The sequence below is a fragment of the Micrasema longulum genome, unplaced genomic scaffold (genome assembly GCF_059751315.1).
Source record: "Micrasema longulum isolate JH-2025_06_02 unplaced genomic scaffold, ASM5975131v1 h1tg000141l, whole genome shotgun sequence".
NCBI classification, from domain to species: Eukaryota; Metazoa; Arthropoda; class Insecta; order Trichoptera; family Brachycentridae; genus Micrasema; species Micrasema longulum.
The window spans coordinates 206,142-226,560 of record NW_028277347.1 but is presented as its reverse complement, the minus strand read 5'-3'; the positions used below and the strand labels follow the sequence as shown (position 1 = coordinate 226,560).

Here is a 20,419-nt window from a genome sequence, read left to right as displayed (position 1 = left end):
GAGAGTGAATTAAAATTTTGATGGCTTTATAAAGTGATACAGTTATAGCTAATAGCGGATACGAACTAACTTATAGAATATAGGTATGACATGTTAAAAATTATAATGTTGCGGGGTAATTACAACAATTAGGTAACTTCAAAATCAAAATTTTTAATAACCCAATAAAAACAAATATTTTTATCCTCCGCCATGAATGCTACAAACAGAAAAGTCATCCATCTACAAATCATCATGTCATCAAAACGAATCATGATTTATCTACTTGTATTTATAGCATTCATGGAGGAAGATACAAATATAAAAAATGCTTATATTGGAGGTACCCAGTTGTAGTAGGTAATAGGGAAATATCGCATACTACGAATAGCGATAAAAAAAGAAATGGATTTAGAATAATTAATTATATTTTCGATATCAATATGGATATTGTAAAGAAATATTTCCACATATAAATTTTGAAAATACTTTTTTTTAAATACGTCACTAGAAAAACGCGAGATGTTTGGCCATGATAATTATGACGTTTAGATTCATGACAATGTTCTAATCAAATTTGAATGGTCGGGAACAAATAAACCTCGTAACGAATGGCCGTTTTTGTGGGAATTCGAACACAAATATAAAAATATTTTTTTGCAACCAATCTGTAAAAAAAATTAAAAAATTCACCGGATAGAATTTTATGAACCTTTATTATTTAAAAAAAAAATTATTTTCCCTATAACTAAATCTACAGTTTGTGGTAATTAACTCACGATATATTTTTTGTGGTCTAGTTATAATAATATTTTGTTTGTGGTCTTTTTTGTACTTGTGTCTATTGTCTATGGCCAATCATTGCTTTTGCATTTGCTGTCATTTCGTCACCTGTCACAATCTGTCACTCTGTACCCTTAATCGCCACTTTTAGGACTAGATCATTATAGAATATATATTTATCAATTCAAAATACCAATATGTTTGATAAAAAACATGTATTTTTATGATTATTAATACCTTGGATGTAGCAGAACAACCGCTTTATATGAAGCTTTATTAAAATTTTATTATATGTAAACTCCAACGGATTAAATATGATAGAAATAACAGCTAAACTTCTCAATGGATCGGTGTACTTATCAGGAGAATTGGTTGAATGTCTCATTTCGTTTTACCACACCACTCAACCAGAACATAAAATATCTCAAAGCCACAGGTAATTATTATTTGGTGTGTCATTGGAAACTGGTAGAATAAGATGAATTTGTAATACATTTAAAAAAAAAGAAATATTTGTTTTATCAAAGCTTATTACATAAAAAACACATCAGACCTGAACTAGAACTCCATATCCACCAGTGATTCCTTGATCTGTTTGAGATATCCATCTATTTTAAAATTAACTTTTAAAAGACTGAGCTAATAAGTCCCCCTGGAGACGGTACTGTAACGTCGTGTTGCATTAAGCAAGAGATGACATGTTTTGAAATACAGGTATTTAAAAACAAAAATTTAAGACTCAAATATATGGTTTAAACAATCTGTTTTCAATAATTTGTCAACATAATATGATTTAAGCCCATTAGCAAAAAGCCGACATAATTATTTCAACAAATAAGAGATATACCAATTCTGTATTCCATGTGGACTTATGTGACATCATTGCCATACAAGGGTTAATTAAAATTTGTACTAGTTAATATATCATTTCACAAAAATATTTACGATTGACTATCTCATCTTGCTGTTTCAAATGTATAAATATATTTGCATATAAAAATCAAACAAACAAAACCTCACATCAGGAGCACCTTAGGAGTATTTATTTATTTACGGGCATTGTCCATTTATACAATTCATAGAGTATTAATATTACAATATAAGTCGGCCTCGTGATGTAATGGTCAGCGCATTTACTTACCATGCGAGAGGTCTAGGATTCGATTCCCGACATGGTTGATATTAGATATTTATTTAAAAGGATGTTTTCCCACCATAATATTTCATAGTCCCTGGACTGGTACCTGAAGCGTAAGACTGATCATCTTACCTTCATGTAACAAAAATGATCAAGATGCGCTGCGATTGGTGTACCAATGCAGTGCGGAAAGGGAATGATGATATAAGAATAGTTAAAAACATTTTTAAAATAAGAAAAAAGTATTGACAAACATAAGGGATATCGATACAAGATATGGACTATTTATTTAGTGCTCGTTTAAATCGTTGTAAACTTAAACCAAAAAAGTCCAGATCTTGTCTTGAATTAACAATACGAGAATTAAGGCCATAGTTTGTTCTATGCTGATCGATGAACAGTACTTCATTGTTTCTCAATCTACGATTCGGAGTATTTAATTTTAATGATGACACATCGATTATGTCATTTAGTATGCCGAACATATATATGAAGTTAATATTAGTCCTACGTTTTTGTAGACTAGAAATATTTAACATTTACTCTGTATCAGCATATGAATAGTTCACTCTCTCTAGTCCAAGCATCCACGCTACTTTTCGAAGAAAGCGATGTTGGACTGATTCAATGAGATTTTGCTTTTTTGGCCGTGGCGCAGTTGGTTAGATGGCCAACTGTGAAACAGGCATCGCGGGTTCGATTCCCGCCAGTTGCAAGAAAAAAAATCCAAGAAAGGTTGTTTTCTCAATTGGTCTGGATGTTGTGGTGTATTTTTCATTATCTCCTCCCATATCCCCTCTATCCCACCTGCTGACAAGCCTCAAGATAGAGGCTTAGCGGGTTATTAATAAAAATTAAAAATAAATTGTTCTCAGAATTTTGACACGGAACCTAACCTTTATATCTTCCTTTATATTTGTGTTCATTTTACGCCGATTCTTTACGCTGGTGTCTCTCGAAACGGAACCTTGGCGTAAAACGACGTTTACCTGTATATAATTCGACACTAGCTAGAACACCCCAGTAGGGAGAAGGAAGGTGAAAAAATCCATTAAAAAAAGAAGAAGAGCAGTCACATTGGTTATCTTTTTAGCCATTCTTTCACTGTCCATTTGCACTTTATGTCCAAACCAACACAGCACCCCTTAATTTTGTTGATAATATTTGTCTCATAATAATGCTAGCAATAGTTTCAAGTAATATACAAAATGCATGTATTTATGTACCTAATGATCGCTTTGTCTCTGCTGAGATATCTATTTTTGAACAGGTATCATTATGGAGTATTCTTTCCTTATTACTTTATTACACATATTATAATATAAATATTACATTTTGATTCTAGTGATGTTTTGGAGAATCTCGGATGGGCATCAGCTCAGATACATTGCTTCTATTCCACAAAAGATAAGCAGGATCCAATATCTCCCAAGGGTTTACATAGGGTTGGGTCCATCGGAAGTACGAGCACATCATTACAAACATCCAACGGAACTCTTGGAAAAATTGTTTTGCAAACAAATCCCAAAATTTTATTCTGTGACTTAACAATTCCAGTGGGTCAAACTAAGTCTTGTAAGCTATCAAAAAATATGTCTTGTTTTAAAATAATCTCCTAATCATTATTTCCGTATCTGCATTCATTGGTGCATAGGGCACTGCATCATTACTCCAATTATAGTGTATCTCGATTATTTGTTATATATACATATAGAGAGGGAGGCAAAGTGATGCAACACCTTTTTAAATCCATATACCGTCAGGTTTCTTGCACAAGTTAGTAACTACATTTTACTAGTGGTAAAATATTGAACTTTCAAAGTTAAAACTACAATTCAAATAAAACTGGAAGTTGAATAATAAAATATTATTTTTTGTATTTATAAAATATTTTTATTTACTTTTTAAACAAAGATTATTTGATGCCATTTATAAAAACATCTCTTTTTCCGAAAATATGTAGTTACCAACTTATGCCAAAAACCCGACGATATCATATCAACCTTCTCAGGAATCAAACCTGAAACCTCGTGCATGCCAGGCAAACGTGCCAATCATTACACCATGAGGCAGACATATCACTACTCGATTTACTTTTCTTAGATTTTTACCTGAGTAGCCATTTATTCGAAAACGCTCATTTAGTGTTTTGTTATATTATATACAAAGAACTGTAATTTTCATTCACCTGGGTGACAATAAAAACGGACAATAAAAAACTTGCATGGACATGGGAGTATTTAAAAGAAATATTTTTTCGCCTCTGTTTCACTAATAGTGCACAAACCATTGAAATTTTTCTAATGATAAGCAGATAGGATTGCAAAAAGGCAATCAAAATATAACTATATATAACAGTTGTTTTTATTGATGCCATAGAAAAAAAGTGATACCATATAAATAAAATTTCCCAACATTTAGGGAAAAAATTATCAATGAATTATTATTATTAATTATGTTATTTTATGCAAATTCAAATTTTTTTTCTCGTTTTTTTTATAAACATAAAATAATTTTAACATGCTGTTTTTAAATCAAATAAATAAACAGATTACATAATATTTTTTTTTTTTGATATAAAAATATTTTTAGTGAATTAATTGAAAATAGGTAAAAAAAAAATATTGTCAATTTCCACTTATCACCGTTTTTACTATTTTTTCTAGAAGTATATTTACACTTTGGTGTAGCAATCAATTTTATTTTTATGTAATTCTTTTTTTTTCCATATATTTTTCATTTCCTCACTTTAACGTTTTCCTCAGTTTTACACTTTTTTTCTTGAAAAACGTAAAAAGGGGATTTTACTTTATTTCATTTTAGTCCGAATGTATTATTATTAATTTTTCATGTATTTTTGAAAAACTTTGCTCTAAAATTAAATGTTCTAATTTTTACCGGGTGTAAGAATTTTTTTTTTTATCGGATTTCTGTAGCTCTGAATTTTCTCATTGTGTATATATAACAAAATAATAGTTTATTCTTATGAAGATAGTGGCTAGTTTATTATTTAACTAACCCAATTGAGTATTTATAGTTTGTATATATTCCTTTTTATCTTAAAACTATTTGTAAACTAATGCAAAATAGTCAACTTAAGTTTCCTATCCCGAAATTGGTATGTTTCATTTAAATTTTGATTTCCTTGGTTCAAACCAATCATGTTAAAAATAAAATTTTATGAATATTCTAATTTGTCCACGAAAAAATCAAGACTGTATCTACAAACACATTCTCATTGTAATGAGTATCTATTCTTTATAAATTTAATCACAACATTTTTTAATGGGTAATATTACGCATTTTGTTGTTAACAATTAGTTGATATTTTTATTGCATTTGATTTTAGTTGTTTACCGAGAAGTATTACCTATGGAAGCTCCACCGTCGTATAGAGGCTTTGGTGCTAAATATTCATACAAGATAACTATAGCAACACAGAGAGTCAACTCTCCTATTAAAATGATCAGAATTCCTTTGAGGATATTGTCTGTCAGTTCTATAACTAATATGCCAGATGTAGCAGGATTGTGTTGCAATGAAACTACGGAAGAACTGCAACCAGCCAATCCATTCTTGGAAGAAAGAAAAGTTGAAACTCCATTAGATATAGCACTTCAAGTACTACAGGTAGAACAAAATCTTTATTTTTTAAATTTATTTATCTTAATATATATTTACATAAAAATATTACTCAAACGAGTTGACTAAAAAGGTTTTTTCTAATCACCATTTTCATGCACCTAGCTGTACATTTATATTAAAAGGAAATACCATTAGACATGACAGAACATTTTTATTTAAATGTTTTTTTTTAATATGTGTGTAGCAGATAAGTTAGCTCTTAAAAGGTATTCGGGTTGACTTTGGAGAAGTTTTTTTTTGTTTTACAAAAATCACGTGTTTTTAAAGAGTTAAAGATTTTTGAATGAATATCATTGTATTGTAAGGTATTCTTTCTTTTCTTCTTATTCTTTTTTAGTACTTGTAGGTATGTAAGTGTTAGTACTTTTAATTCATTTGACATCAACTTTACCCTTGTGTATCTGTTTATTGTCTCGGAATTGTTCTTGGAGTTTTGCAATATGGTGAATTCGTTTAAAATTTGTCATGCTGCGGTGGATGGTGTGTGGTTCAGTATTGTAGGTGATTTTGCATGAACCCTTATCAAAAAAATTTCTGGTATTTCCCAAAATTGAAAATGTTTTGTTATTTGCAATATTGTTCATTACCACCTTAGCGCTGTGATGAAATATATGTGTCAAGTGTGTATAGTTTAGAAATATTGATAGTAAATATATAGTTTAATGATAATAAGATTTAAGTTAATATTAGGATATTCATATATTATAATATTTGTACTATTTTATAATAATTCTTATGAACAAATAATAAAAAATAATTTAAAAGTAATATAAAGTTTCTTTGACTGCCTAACTGTAACCATGTTCGATGACAGTCAAAGAAATATTATTTTACTAGCCAAAAACACAGTATATAATACTATTTTTATATACATGCACAAAAAACAATAAAAATAATATTTTTAGAAAAAAAAAAAGTACATCATAAAAATAAATAAGAACTCTAAAAATCAATTTACAAAAATAACAATTTAAAACATTCCACCAAGGCAAGCATTCAATAATGTCTTTAGCTTGAGGCTCTTACAGCATTTCCACAGTTCTGGCATTATATTATAATATATTTGCTGTCCTATATAAAAATATTGTACCATTGTACCAATCTGTACCAAGAAGTTCTAACTATTTGTCGAGAAATCAGATTGCTACTTGTTGCGCTAAATATTTCATATTTACTATTTTTTTATAGCTTTGAGTATACATAAAGTTATGTTTTTTAAACATATTGTGATTATTATGGATCTGTTGAAATATGACACTAGTTGAATCTATTTTATAATATTTTATTTGTGTTTTAGAACATAACAGCCAGAAGAAGCCCTAATTTCTATATGATTTCCAACGCCAGGGGCAAAGTTGCGAGGTTTTGTTTGTTCAAATCAGCATACAAACTTGGTGAAGATATTGTTGGAACGTTTGATTTCTCCATTGGTACAGTGAAATGCATGCAAGTGAGTTGAACCTTTTTATTTTTTTATGAAAAGAAATATCAGCATTCTTATAATTTACCCAAATAGTTCAATTTTGGTGGCCATTTTCAACGAGTTGTAAATAATTCACTATTAAAAAATAGAAAATAGAAATCAAGTTGCGGTAGAGTGGGATTTGGACCTCTGATCCGTGAGTTCAGCCGTGCTAGCCACAGGACCACAACCCGATTTTTAACAATCAAATCAAATCATTTTTACTTATATGATAATTAATGATTGTAAGAGTCCTTGCAAGACCTTTTGTACCAAATCAAATACCTAAATTAAATATTTTGTCAAATCAATTTTGAAATCCATATATTCAGGTTTCTGTAGCATTACAATCAGAGGAAGAGTTGAAAAATAAAGACAACCCTAACAGCGCAGAGGGAGCGTTCAGAGCGATTACCTTTGCGAGGCATCATGAGGTGACTCTTGGCTTGAGTAGATCACAACTGATCCTAGCTATTCCACTCCATATAACACCAGCTTTCGACACCGATATTGGTAAGCCAAACAAGTTTATTGTTCAGTCCTTGAATCAAAGCTCTTAATGTAGTCTTTATTTCCAAAATATGAATACACATATCTTCTACATATTACGAGAGTTGGTTGGCTATTCCTAAACTAGTGGACATAATTTATTCAGTGGTTTAAGCAAAGGGATTAAAAAGTATATAACATCAATATAATATGAAGTGTGTTAAAACAAAGATGACATTCTCCACTTTTTTTTGTTTGAATAATATGCAATTAATTATTTTTATTACTTTTCCCAGACTGCAGGATAATTTATTATTTTAGTTAATAATTGTTACCTGATGTTATATTTTATTAAGAATAATCGGTAAACTATTGACTTATTTTAAATTAATAAATTGTTTTGGTTTATACATTGAGACAAAATTGTATGAGGTACTGCCGTTTATGGTCCGAAATCTTTGCAGTTGTCAATCATATTTTTGTTTTTCTATCCATCGCCATATCTAACTCATTTCGGACCAATGCAATGGTGGAGATTGCCATCTTTGTTTTAACACACCTCATATACATATAACCATTCTGATAGTTTGTTTTTAAATTTTATGTTTTCAAACAAATAACCATAGGAAAAGAACATGACATCTAATGTCACGTGGCTACTAGTGCCATTTTGATGCATTGTAAAATGTATTTATCTATCCATTTATATAATATTTAATATTTTGAGTGTACCTACATGCTCTCTAAATAAATTATAACATATTAAACGTAAACATTTAATAAAACCTTCTATCACACTGGTTCCAATAAAGCAAGTTTTTATGAAATCGAAATTCAGAGTAACAGAAGTCAAATGACTGGTTTCAGTTAAAATTATATATTGATTCAGATATAATATTACTATTTGCGCTAAGAAATCTTTAACTCTAAGAAACAACTCAGTCCCGTGTCCCATTGATGAAAACTCCATCGATATTTTCTGTAATAATTTTCTAAAATCTATATTTTATTATCAAACATGCCTTTCATTTCTGGGAAAAAAGTGACGCATCTTTTCCAGTCCTCTCCTCCGAGATGATAAATTTCACTTATCTCCATTGTCACTGCTGAAATTTCAGACACCCAGTTGGTTTGTGTCAAACAAGGTTCTCCGAAGTAAGCACCATCGGTGACTTTAATATTTCCGTTTGATCTTTTGATTTCAACAGATCCACATTTTAAAAGGTACAAAGTGTCAGCTACTACTCCCACCTCCAACATCGCCTGTAAAGTTATCTTTTATTCATTACCCATTTTTTTTTTTTTAAATAAATATTTGCATTTTTATGATTTATCCCAATATTTCATTTTGAGGGCCATTTTTAACGAGTTGCAAACAACTCACTATTAGAAAATGGGAATCAAGTTCGGGTAGAGTGGGGTTCAAACCACGGAATTTTGATTCGTGAGTCTGAGACACTAGCCACTAGACCACAACCCGATTTGAATACTTAATAATAAAAGAAAATGCTTAATAATAAAATAAAGTCAAATATCAAATTAAATTTTAACTACAATATACATCCAATACAAGAGCGTCTAATAACGTGTTTTAAACCTTTTGTTTTATTATAAGAATGTGTATAAGACCTATGCAATTGGTTTAAAACAAATTTGAAATAATGAAATAGTTTTTTCCAGAATAGGGAAATATCACTTTTTTTTACACTTTAAAGTAATAAGGGTCTATGAGATACTGTCATGCAAAAAAAAAAAAATTCTACTTAGCATAATAAATATTTTAAAATTTATAATTTTTAATTCACACAAAAACGGTCATTGCATTGGCCACATCCATAATACATAACGATTCATGTTAATTTTGAACTTTGTAACTGTTAATTTTTTTTATAAAACATCGTCACGAATCTTGACATCACAATTATCATTGCCAAATATGTCGCGTTTTTCTAGGAGACATATCTTTTTTAAAGTTATGTATAAAAACATTTCTCCACAATATTTGATTTTGAATATACAACTAATTTTTCTAAATCCATTTCATATATTTTTATCAGTATTCGTAGTCTGTGATATTTCCCTATTGTGGTTTAATGTCTTAAGAATTTTAAACAATACTCACTTCTCCCGGAAGGTGCACTTCTAAGTGGAGGCACTCCACGACATTCAATATTAATTTCTTCGGGAGATTCTTGAAGAATGGAACTGCGTATAAGAGCTTTTCACAATCATACAACTTGATTTCTAATCTCAAGTTTCTAGAAAGTGTTTTCATAATTCTTTCCTCGTGAAAATATTTGCCTTCCCATTTGTAATTGACGTATGTAAAAATTTTCTTCTCTAATTCATACGGCAAACCCTTTTTACAAATATAGTGTCGCAGGCTTAATAATTTGGTATCGTACTGTAACTCCACACTATTGCTGTATATGTTTGATTGATAAACGGAAACTGTAAGATATGTTAGGTAAATATACCCTGATAAAGTAATAAATGCAATAACTACTAATTCTGGATTAGTTTTGGGGACATTGTAACTTTGCCCCGAAGTGGACATAAAACCACTCACAAAGTAAAGCGTTGTAATGTATCTTGTCCATACAGAACTGTTGTAAAGGATATTCTCTCGAACAATCCAGAGTTCTTTTCCTATCACCTCACCATTAATAAAGTGAAATGTTTTGGTAATTTGGTAATAAAATCCCGTGATAAATTGTACGAAAATAACGCTCTTCAAACAGAGGTTTATAATGTGCTGTATTTTAAAGGTTGTGTTGAACTGAAAGAAAATGGCGTCCAAATAAGTGATCACGCAATGGATGCGGAACATCTTAAAAAAACACATCGTTTCTCTCAAAGATTTTTTTTTCAGCGGAATGACTATTAACTGTAAGGGAAGCGCTCCGATCAAATCTATTATGAAATCGTTTTTTATGTATTTTACTGCCGTGATCGATAAATCAAATTCAATTTCTTTAGTTATCAAGTGGTAGTAGGCAGTAAAAAATTTAATGAACATATTTATACAAGCAATTGCATCTCCGAAGACTATGTATTGGCCAAAAATATTTCTTTCTGAAACAAGACAACAGTTTTATATACAACACTCAACCCAGCCAATGACAGGTCATAAGCCCTGTAAACGCTCGAATATCGATAATCCTGAATTTGAAAAAATTCTACCTCATCTCTGTAGGAATATTGATAAAAAAAATAAATAAAAAAAAAAAGAATATTGATAAAAAAAAAACAGTTTTATTCTTAAGATTTTCATCCCTGCGAAAGTAGGATTTTTAAAGTATGTTTCACTGTTTTCCTAAAATGGTGCTTTGAGAAATTGAACGTAGTTATGCAGAAAGCAGCCAGCCATAGAAAAGTGAAACTGAGATAATAGCACTTCAGTGAAAAGAGTGAATAATCAAATCTATACAACAGTTGGGCTGTTTTTTACTTTGAAAAATGATAAATAATGCATACATTTGTTTTTTTTTTAAGGCAAAAAAGGATTTAATTATGTATTTGAGCAGTTTTGATGATTTTTAAGTCTGGCCAGCACAACCTAAGACATACATTTTGCAGAAAACAGCCAGCCCTAGTAAAACACTGATGTATGTTTTGCATTATGTATTGAACATATTATTTTATATTTGTATTAGAATACTTAATTGAAAAATTCACAATTCACATCTTACTTTGATTTACCTAAATGTTTGTTTTAAATTTATAATTTTACTGAACACACGTAAAAAAAAACATTTTAATCTCTCTCCTCTAATGTGGTCAAATTTGAGTTATGTGGTGATGGATTGCCGTCAACAATATAATATTATGTCTATATTTTTTTTCTATCAAATGTATAATGTATATCGTCCTTAAAAATGTCCACTGGGAGTATATATAAATAAATACCTCTCGTTCGAAAGAAGATGCTGTACGGTATAAATATCAAATCGATAGTCCACATGACGAAGACAAAGATCTGCCAACCCAGTAAAAACATGCTGAAGGGATGAATCATAAACCAGTGTTTGGAAGCAATCTGTTTCCTTCTTTCTTTGATAAAGGCAACCTCGCTACCGAGGTTAACCTTAGTTCCGCGATGATACTGGGATGCGAGGAAATAACTTCGTACCAACCAGAAGAGGCGCTGGGATAATTTGGCTGTAAGTGGTAGTTTCTCCGTATAAACAGCCTGAGTTATCAATTGATTGATGTGCAGTCTGCATACGTGCTGCCCATTTACATCTGTGAATTAAAATTCAAATGTATTATTACTACTACTATCATGCCGTTCTCTGTAGGGGTAGGCAGAGAGGGTGGACCGCCACACATGTCTATCCTGACATACATTCCTACCTTCTTCCACATGTCTTCCTTTGACATGACCAGACTTGAGATTTTGGTTTATTTTCAAAATATGAAAAAGTAGAAAAATATGTTGAAAGGAGAGTAATGCGAGCAACAAAACGAACGGCGCACTAAGCACAGTAATTACTTATAAAAATATGTCAATTGAAGGTAAACTGGCAGTGCACAACGGAGTTTTAGTCCCAAAACTTATGTAAAGAAATGAAACATAGACATTTACAAAAAATAATATTTGAATATAAATTATTTTAAGCTTTGTTATTTGCTCATGAACAAAAGTTTATCAATGGAAAGTTACACAATTCTTTTTACAATCTTTATTCGAGAGGTTTTTACACACTTTCATGACACAAGCAGGCATCTTGATTTCAATTCTAAACGTCACACCTAGCTGGCGGTGGAAGAACGACTAAGTAAGCGCTGGGCATCACTGAGCATTTGGGCATCAGTTAAGTGTCATCATTTTTGAGGGCTTAGGGCGCGTCTATGTATTAATTAGTCTGTGGTTTTAAGGATATTTTTAGTTATTGCCTTGACAAAAACCATTGTATTCCAAAACCAGCCGGCATTATTATTTTTACCCACTCTTACCTATCTTCATTGCTAGTGATGATTACAACTTTTAAAATGGTTTCTTATATTTTTGTAATACCTAATATCTCTCAGAGATCATATAGTAACAAGTTAATATCTCTAAATCACATTACTTACAAATTATTCTTAATTTAAAATGTCATATTTACTAGATAAGTAGGTACTTTACTAAAAAATATATACACAAGAATGTATTTGTTATATTTTGATGTTGCTATATTTTTGTAAAATCTTAGATTTCATAATTATTTAAAAATTATAAATGCATGAATATTTATTTGATTTATTTTGTGAAATTTACAGTCATATACAAAATAGTATAGTTATAATATTACAGATACTTAGTACTAGGCTAAAATTGATTATTTTTTTAAATCAACAATATACATACTATTTCATAAACTATACAGGAAAAAAATGTTTATACATATATATTAAAACTCCAATTATCCAGATCAATGAGTGCCAGACATTATCCGGATATGCAATATAACATATTCTTTACATATGTTAATATAACATATTCTTTACATATGTTAATATAACATCTTCTTTATACATGTTAATATAACCCATGATGCCCATGATATCCTTGCTCAGATAAACCTTAATGTACCTCGCCGTAACTTGCGTACCAATCCTGTCTTTGCTGTGGGAAATTATAAAACTAACATCGGATTCTTTTCCCCTCTGCCAAGGATCCTCAGAACAGTGAACGAAATATCACTAAACGGTACTGTCAATGTGTTCCTACAGCAAAATCAGGCATTTAAGAAGCAAGCGGTGTTGTCTCTCCTAACTTGCGATGTCACACTTGCCATTTCCGACTAGATTATGCTATATACATACACTTTGTTAATTTAAGTAAATTTTAAGAAAGTTTAGGTTCAGTATTACTTTTTAATGCCAATCTATTAGGGCTTACTTAAGCCTGTTGATTGGCTTAAAAAAAAATAGATAATAACGTCTTCTCTATTTTTTAATTCCTGATAACGATTCACCATGAGACGAGGCCGTAATGGTCAGCGCTTTTGCCTACCATGCAAGAGGTCTCAGGTTCGATTCCCGACATGATTGATATGAAATATTTATTAAAAAGAGTGTTTTCACACTAGAATATTTCATAGTCCCTGGACTGGTACCTGAAGCGTAAGACTGATCACCTTACCTTCATGTAACAAAATTGATCGGGATATGCTGCGATTGGTGTCCCAATACAGTGTCCTATGCTCCATCAGGCGCGGATGATGATAACTATCCGGATATTTGGCAATGCGGATGAATTGGATAAACGGAATTATTTAACGGACATATTTTATTCTTAATATCACAGTATGTCATAATAACATGGTATTGTAAAAACACTTCAGTTTTTGCATGAAAAATTATTTAAAAATCTCGTACCATCTCTTCATAAACAAAGCCCATTGTTTCAGCATTTACTTTGTGAAAAAACATTTTGAATTTTTTCTTTTTTTTAAATATAAATATTTGCGTTCTTATGATTTACCCAAATATTTCATTTTGAGGGCCATTTCCAACGAGTTGTAAATAACTCACTATTAGAAAATGGGAATCAAGTTGGGGTAGAGTAGGATTCGAACCACGGACCTTTGGTCCGTGAATCCGAGACACTAGCCACAGGACCACAACCCGATTCGATTGTGAATGAAATAAAAATGAAACACTTTGTCATTTTTACCACATAAGAGTTTAATATATGTATTATAACACAACTAGTTTCAGGTATTCTGAATTACCCATCATTGGGTGTAAATATAAAATCTATGTTTATATTTACACCTGATGATGTGTAATTCAGAATACCTGAAACTATATAGTTGTGTTATGATATATTAAACACTTATGTGGTAAAAATGACAAAGTGTTTAATTTGAAATAAATTCAAAGCCCAGGTGTTTAAAACAAATCATTAAAAAATATTAGGACTTTTATAGAGGACAATAAAACCACAAACGGACAATCCTAAATCACAATATGTATAAATTTATCAAACTTGGTCATTCTTTGTTATTAAATTGAGTATTTTTATGTTTCAGTGTCATTAAAATGGAAACTTCATTTTGAGTTTGTCACAAGTACCTGCCAAGAGTTAAGTCTACACGAAGAGCAGAGTGAATGGAATGCTCCCATCAATGTACCCATTGAGACGATGGTTTGGAATCTCCCTGTTCGAATATACCCAACCATCCCTAAACAAATCCCACACTTTTGCCAACCCAGTAATGTTTGTACTTTAATAATTAAATAAATGTAAATTCAGTAACTGCGCAATAATACACCCTACCGTCCGCTATATTGATATAATGTGTATCTGTGCAACTGACATTGGTGTTCTGCATTCAAATATATATTTATTTTTATATTTGTAATAATATAAGTTGTGTACCATTACTTATTTTTCATTATTTTATGTGACAATTTATGTAACCAATTACGAGGAAGTCTCTAACTCAGCTTTATTGAATTTGTTTATAATATGTATCTTAGAATAAAATAATTTTCTGTTAATTTTCCAATTAAAAAAAATATATACAATTTTTATGGGTGATAGTTAAGAGGATACGGGGTCTAACTTTTCTTCATACAAATGTATTCCCGTATTTTCTCCGTGGACTATGGTTCTAGAGCAATGATTTTTTTACACTAGATATTTTCCATTTTCGTTCCGTTCCTCTATTGTTTTGCTTTTTTGTTCAATTATTTCTTATGGGAGCTAGGATTATTCAAAAACCCAAAACAACGCTCAGTTTTATCAGCTGTCTTTGTGTTTTTAAGGAATTCTAAAAATTATTAATTGTAAAAATCATAAACCAGATACAATATACTACTCTCCAGTCATTTTCTTTCTTCCAGGCTAATATTATTTTTTATTTGATTCACACCCATAAGGGCAGGATACGTATTTAAAGGATACGTATATAAATATGTATTCAACATACAAAATATATTTTTAAAGAGTAAAATGTTAAATACGTAATATAGAAAGAGTATAAATAAAGAACCTACATACATAAATTTATTTTATGTGAAAAATGAAGTATTTTAGTATGAAAACATGGATGCACCAATATTATTTTTTAATTAAAAACATGTCTAAAAAATATCTAGTAAATAATATTGTATTCATTGTGTATTTATTACCCAAATTCTATACACCATAAGATGGTAAAATAATCTCAACAGTATTTTATCATTAAAACTTAAACAATCTTAATGATTTTATTGCAAAATTGTGTAAATAAACTACAAAATATGTTTAAATATGAAAAGAAGCAACTTAAAAAATCTCCATTCATGAAATTCAATGAGGCAAAAATTATATAGTAAATAAAAATTACCTTATTTAAGTATGTGTCTTATTTATTGAATTTGTAAATATTGTACTCTGTGTCCAGGCGGATAAAGAATACATTTCTGTTAGTGAAATTGAACCAGAACCCTGTATGAGTATTTTGGATTCGATGAGTGCTCAAAAAAATAATTTAAAATGAAAATAGTAATGGCAGAAATAAGTCCACATCATAGCATAGTGGTCAGTGCGTTCTGGGTTTGATTTCTGGCAGTGTAGACAGGAAATATTGATTTCAAATGTGGTTCTACACTGCAATATATTTTTATTCCTGGACTGGCACCTGAAGCATAAGACTGATCACATTATCTTCCATGTAAAAAAAATATCCAGATTTGCTGCAATGAGGAAGTTCAGTGGTTTTTTTTATTTGTCAGTGGACTATCAAACTAAGCCAAAAAATTCAAAACAAATATTTCATAAAAAATAGTTTTTATTGAGGAATCTGTGTATGGATTCGACTATATGAAATGCAGTCTGTTGACAATTATTTTCTTCATCCTCAGAATCCAAGCCTCTTGATATATTTTTATGCATATTCCTCAGAACTTTATGTTATCCAGTTCTGAGTTCGTGAGTTATGAGTTTTCAGTCGCCCTCTAAATCAATTATTCTAGAAGAACAAAGGGGAGTCTATGGGCACGCGACGGACTACTGAATTTGACATACAAATACTGGCAAATTATAAAGCCTGATTTTATGCTTTGAACTAGTAAAAAAAAAAAAGGCAGATTATAGTATTTATCTATTACTGAGAGTGTACGGTAATCTACATTTTTTGGAAGTAAGTCTTATTTATCAGAAAAATAATGATATCTCAATTACCTTAATTTCCTTATCCACACCCGATGCTGTATATGGCACAGCCTTGGTATACCAATTGCATTGTATTATTATAAGACAAAAATATCAGTTTTTCTTTGAAATGTGCCTGAAAACTTGGGTGTTCCTGTGATGTAATTCAGCAATGTAAGTAGGCCTCTTGTGTTCTAAAGAAAATAACTATCAAACCATTTATTTTATGTTGAGCTCATGACTAACAGTTGACAATTATTATTACCGACAGAGGTTACCTACCACAGGTTCAGTTAGAACAAAGAACCAGACAGTCACTTAGAAGGGAGGGGAGAATAAGACGCTCTTATTAATTTACAAATTTGTATATTCCTTTCCCTTTTTGGTAAATGAAGGGGCGCTAGATCCTGTTAGATCTGACGCTGCTCATGATATGCACCAATTCATAATTGCAGATAAATATTAAATGAGTCAAGATACTGCATGGTGTTATAGTTGGTGCATTTGCTGACCATGCCAGGAAGTCCATTCTATTCGCAAAAAAATGGGAGTAAAATTCTAATTGATATGTGTTTTTTTTCCGCATTATTTTAGTCCCTAGACTGATTATCTTCCCTTTATTATTATATTTGGATAATTTATATAGCGCCATTTTTGGGAAAATCACCTCAAGGGTGCTGTACAGTAAATAAATGTATTAAATTAATCAAATAAATTGCTATTGGGATACCAATGGAGTGCCCTATAACACCACTGGGTGCAGATAGGAAAATGATGATGAAAACAAGATGCTTATAGGAAGGCTTCTACCACACAAAGTTATTTATTATTATATCCATCTTTCAATTTAAAACAAATGCAGGTTTCGCATGCCATTATCAAAAGGAAATATGATATGAGAGCAAAGGGGGTGTTTTAAGACACATTTGATATCATTTATGATTTTAATTCATAAATTACATTGTATTTTATAATAATATAACTTGGATTTGGAAATTAACACAGTAACAGGTTCGCATATACAATTTATTCAGAATCACTCAAATCTGACATTTCCTCATCTTCCTCTTTGTTTTTATCTTTTTTGTCCCAGTCTTTCATTTTGGCTCCTAACATGAAGTCTTCTCTAAAAATGATAAAAGTACATGTTTTTATTATATTTACAAACTCTTTTCCATCTACTATATCTGTAGGAGGATACAAAAATATGTTTTTAATGGTTAACTCAAAAATCCTGATTTTGAAGTTACCTCTTTGTAATAATTACCCTGCGAAATGGAATGTTTCATTATTTCAAGAATTTATTAGTTTTTATATTAACTTCTCCACATGCAACTGAATTATAGAATGTAAGTATAGATTATTTATTTACCTAAATACATTCCATGTAGAAGGTTCCTCCTTTTTAATTTCTTTTTTCGCCTCCTGCTTTAGAATGGCTGATTCGTTTACTTTTTCGGATTTACTCTGTCCCATCAATTTATCTAAGAATTGAGTTTTATCTACTGATTTGAGTATCTTGTCTTTTTTCCTCTCTAGTTTTCCGGCAGACTGCATTTTTGTTTCTATATCCTTTTGTTGGTTCCTCACTGCGTTAAATAACTGAACAACTCCCCTGGTGGCAGTTTTAGAGAGAATTTTTTCCCTTTCTTTCTCTAAAATAGTGGGTTTTACTCTCAAGTTTGGCAGGTTGTCAATTCTCTAAAAAAATTTATATTATTATACTCAAACATGCTGTAAAACGAGATGAGATTCATAAATGATGAGACTTAATTATTTCAGATCACCTGAAGTGCAATGTCTCAAATTGATTTTATCAGTTATTTCATGCAATCATGAAACTTTGTTTCCAAAAATTGATATGATAAAAAACGCAAAAACAAGCCTATTATAGTGTATTTAACACAATTATTCACCAAAAAATAAGACATTTATACTTTTTTCATGAACAACATCAAATGAACTATTTTTTTATAAGATCAACTTACATTGATCAATTTGTCCCATCTCTTAACGTTTTTGCAAAATGATGTAACCTTGTAAGAACGTTGTTAATAATTAGGTGTATTTTAGTTTTAAAGCTGATTTTATTTATTAATGTTAATTTATGTGTCAAGCATTGTATTAATAAAATAAATTAACACGCCAGATATTAATGATTTTTCGTGTGTCAATATAAATAACTCCTTTGATGTTACTACAAAGTTATGTCATCACTTTTTCTGACAAATGTCATTCTAATCAAGTTATATTTTAAGGACTATAGATATTTCTCTTTCACACACATATCTCATATAAAAATAATTGGCTTAATTATTATAAAATAACAACTTTGTTATTAGTGTTATACATAAAAGTTTATTTTATTAAAATAATAATAACTATAGTTTTGGGAGAACACTCGTCCAATATAAAAGTGATACAAAACTAATATTATAAATACAGAATACTATTTGCAGTGTAATCCGATTCTAAAAAAAAACAAAGTAATTCAGTGAAATAAAGTATTTAGAAAATTTCTACCTGTTCTTTTTATATAATAAACTTGTGATTGTAACACTAATAACAAAGTAGAAGAAGGATAAATTATAAATAAAATTAAGAAGAAAAAAAACTAGAGTGCTTTGGAGATTTTAAGCGGGGAAAGAAGTACAAAATAGTCCATACGATATTGTAAGGAAAATGCAGTGAAGGAAAATGGCGTATCTCCTGGCTTAAAAGAGTGGTTCAACTGTAGTTCTAAATTCTAAATCCTTATTTAGAGCAGCGAAGACAGAAGGAGCAGCTACAGCAGGAACCCAAACTCCAAACCTAGTGTTTGTAAGGGGAAAACGTTTTCCTCTGCCTGAATCAAATGCTGAACTAAAGGTAGACAATTGCGAACACAAATGTCCGATATATATTTTGGAGCAATTTTAGTAAGAGATTTGAATACTGTCCATCACAGCTTATATTTGATTCTCGCTGGACATTCTAACCAGTCCAAAGTCTTAAAAATATTGTGAGATATGAGAATAATTTGTTACTCCTTTAACAAGCCTTACGTTTTAATTTGTTTATACTAATAGCTTACCCGTTTTCTTTTAGAGTCATCATCTTCATCTTGGCCAGGTAATTTCAAATCCTGTAGAGAAGGTTTTTCTTCTTTGATTTCACCAATAATTTCAAATTCTTGTTTTTCTATTTTTGCCTTTTTTATGTCTGAGATTTTTTTGGCTTTTGATAAAACTAGAGATCTCTTTCCTTTCGGTTTATTTGTTTTTAAAATCTTCGCTATAGAATCGGCCCATCCAGCATTGATGTTAGCGTCGTCATCGTCACTTTCACCTTCATGTTCTGATGAGCCTTCTTCAGATTTATACTTTTGAGATGAATCCGAGTCAGAAACGCCATTTAATTCTTCCTCTTCCTCAACTGAAGAATCACTTTCATCTTCTTCAACGTCTAAAAGATTTAATAAATTAAATAGAAATAAAATAGAAACAAAATTAAACGATGACATCTTCGTAATTTATTTATTACCTTCTACTAAAGAAGTAGTCATATTTTTATACGAGGTCATTTCTATTACAGTATTTTGTCCTAAATTTTGCCAAGAACTGTAACACTTCTTTTATAAATCTACTTTGAAAAAGTATATAGTTATTAAAAATAAATGTTTACAACTTGAACGATATTTTAGGTTATGTTGCACGTGCGGCATTCATTTGACATTTTGATCACAGATCACAGACAACAGACAGATTTTGATTACTTTTTGACATTTCAAAGTTTAGGCTACTAAAATAGTATA

The 20,419-nt window shown here is 30.3% G+C and overlaps 3 protein-coding genes across 3 annotated transcripts; 1 reads left to right on the top strand and 2 right to left on the bottom strand.

Annotated features, from left to right (window-relative positions):
• Positions 1 to 846: 846 nt before the first annotated feature.
• Positions 847 to 14,873, top strand: LOC148284188 (RAB6A-GEF complex partner protein 2). Its single transcript, XM_088242508.1, has 6 exons — positions 847 to 1,198; positions 3,246 to 3,475; positions 5,250 to 5,530; positions 6,843 to 6,995; positions 7,340 to 7,520; positions 14,519 to 14,873. The coding sequence occupies exons 1-6, from the start codon at positions 1,077 to 1,079 to the stop codon at positions 14,728 to 14,730; spliced, it is 1,179 nt and encodes a 392-aa protein (XP_088098634.1). The 5' UTR covers positions 847 to 1,076; the 3' UTR covers positions 14,731 to 14,873.
• Positions 8,398 to 12,564, bottom strand: LOC148284189 (potassium/sodium hyperpolarization-activated cyclic nucleotide-gated channel 1-like). Its single transcript, XM_088242506.1, has 4 exons — positions 12,456 to 12,564; positions 11,406 to 11,741; positions 9,619 to 10,571; positions 8,398 to 8,759 (listed from the first exon to the last, which is right to left on the bottom strand). The coding sequence occupies exons 1-4, from the start codon at positions 12,463 to 12,465 to the stop codon at positions 8,496 to 8,498; spliced, it is 1,563 nt and encodes a 520-aa protein (XP_088098632.1). The 5' UTR covers positions 12,466 to 12,564; the 3' UTR covers positions 8,398 to 8,495.
• A 2,683-nt stretch (positions 14,874 to 17,556) lies between the features above and the next one.
• LOC148284187 (RRP15-like protein) lies at positions 17,557 to 20,419 on the bottom strand. The gene is made up of 4 exons (XM_088242509.1): positions 20,149 to 20,419; positions 19,700 to 20,070; positions 17,999 to 18,327; positions 17,557 to 17,752 (listed from the first exon to the last, which is right to left on the bottom strand). The coding sequence occupies exons 1-4, from the start codon at positions 20,186 to 20,188 to the stop codon at positions 17,653 to 17,655; spliced, it is 840 nt and encodes a 279-aa protein (XP_088098635.1). The 5' UTR covers positions 20,189 to 20,419; the 3' UTR covers positions 17,557 to 17,652.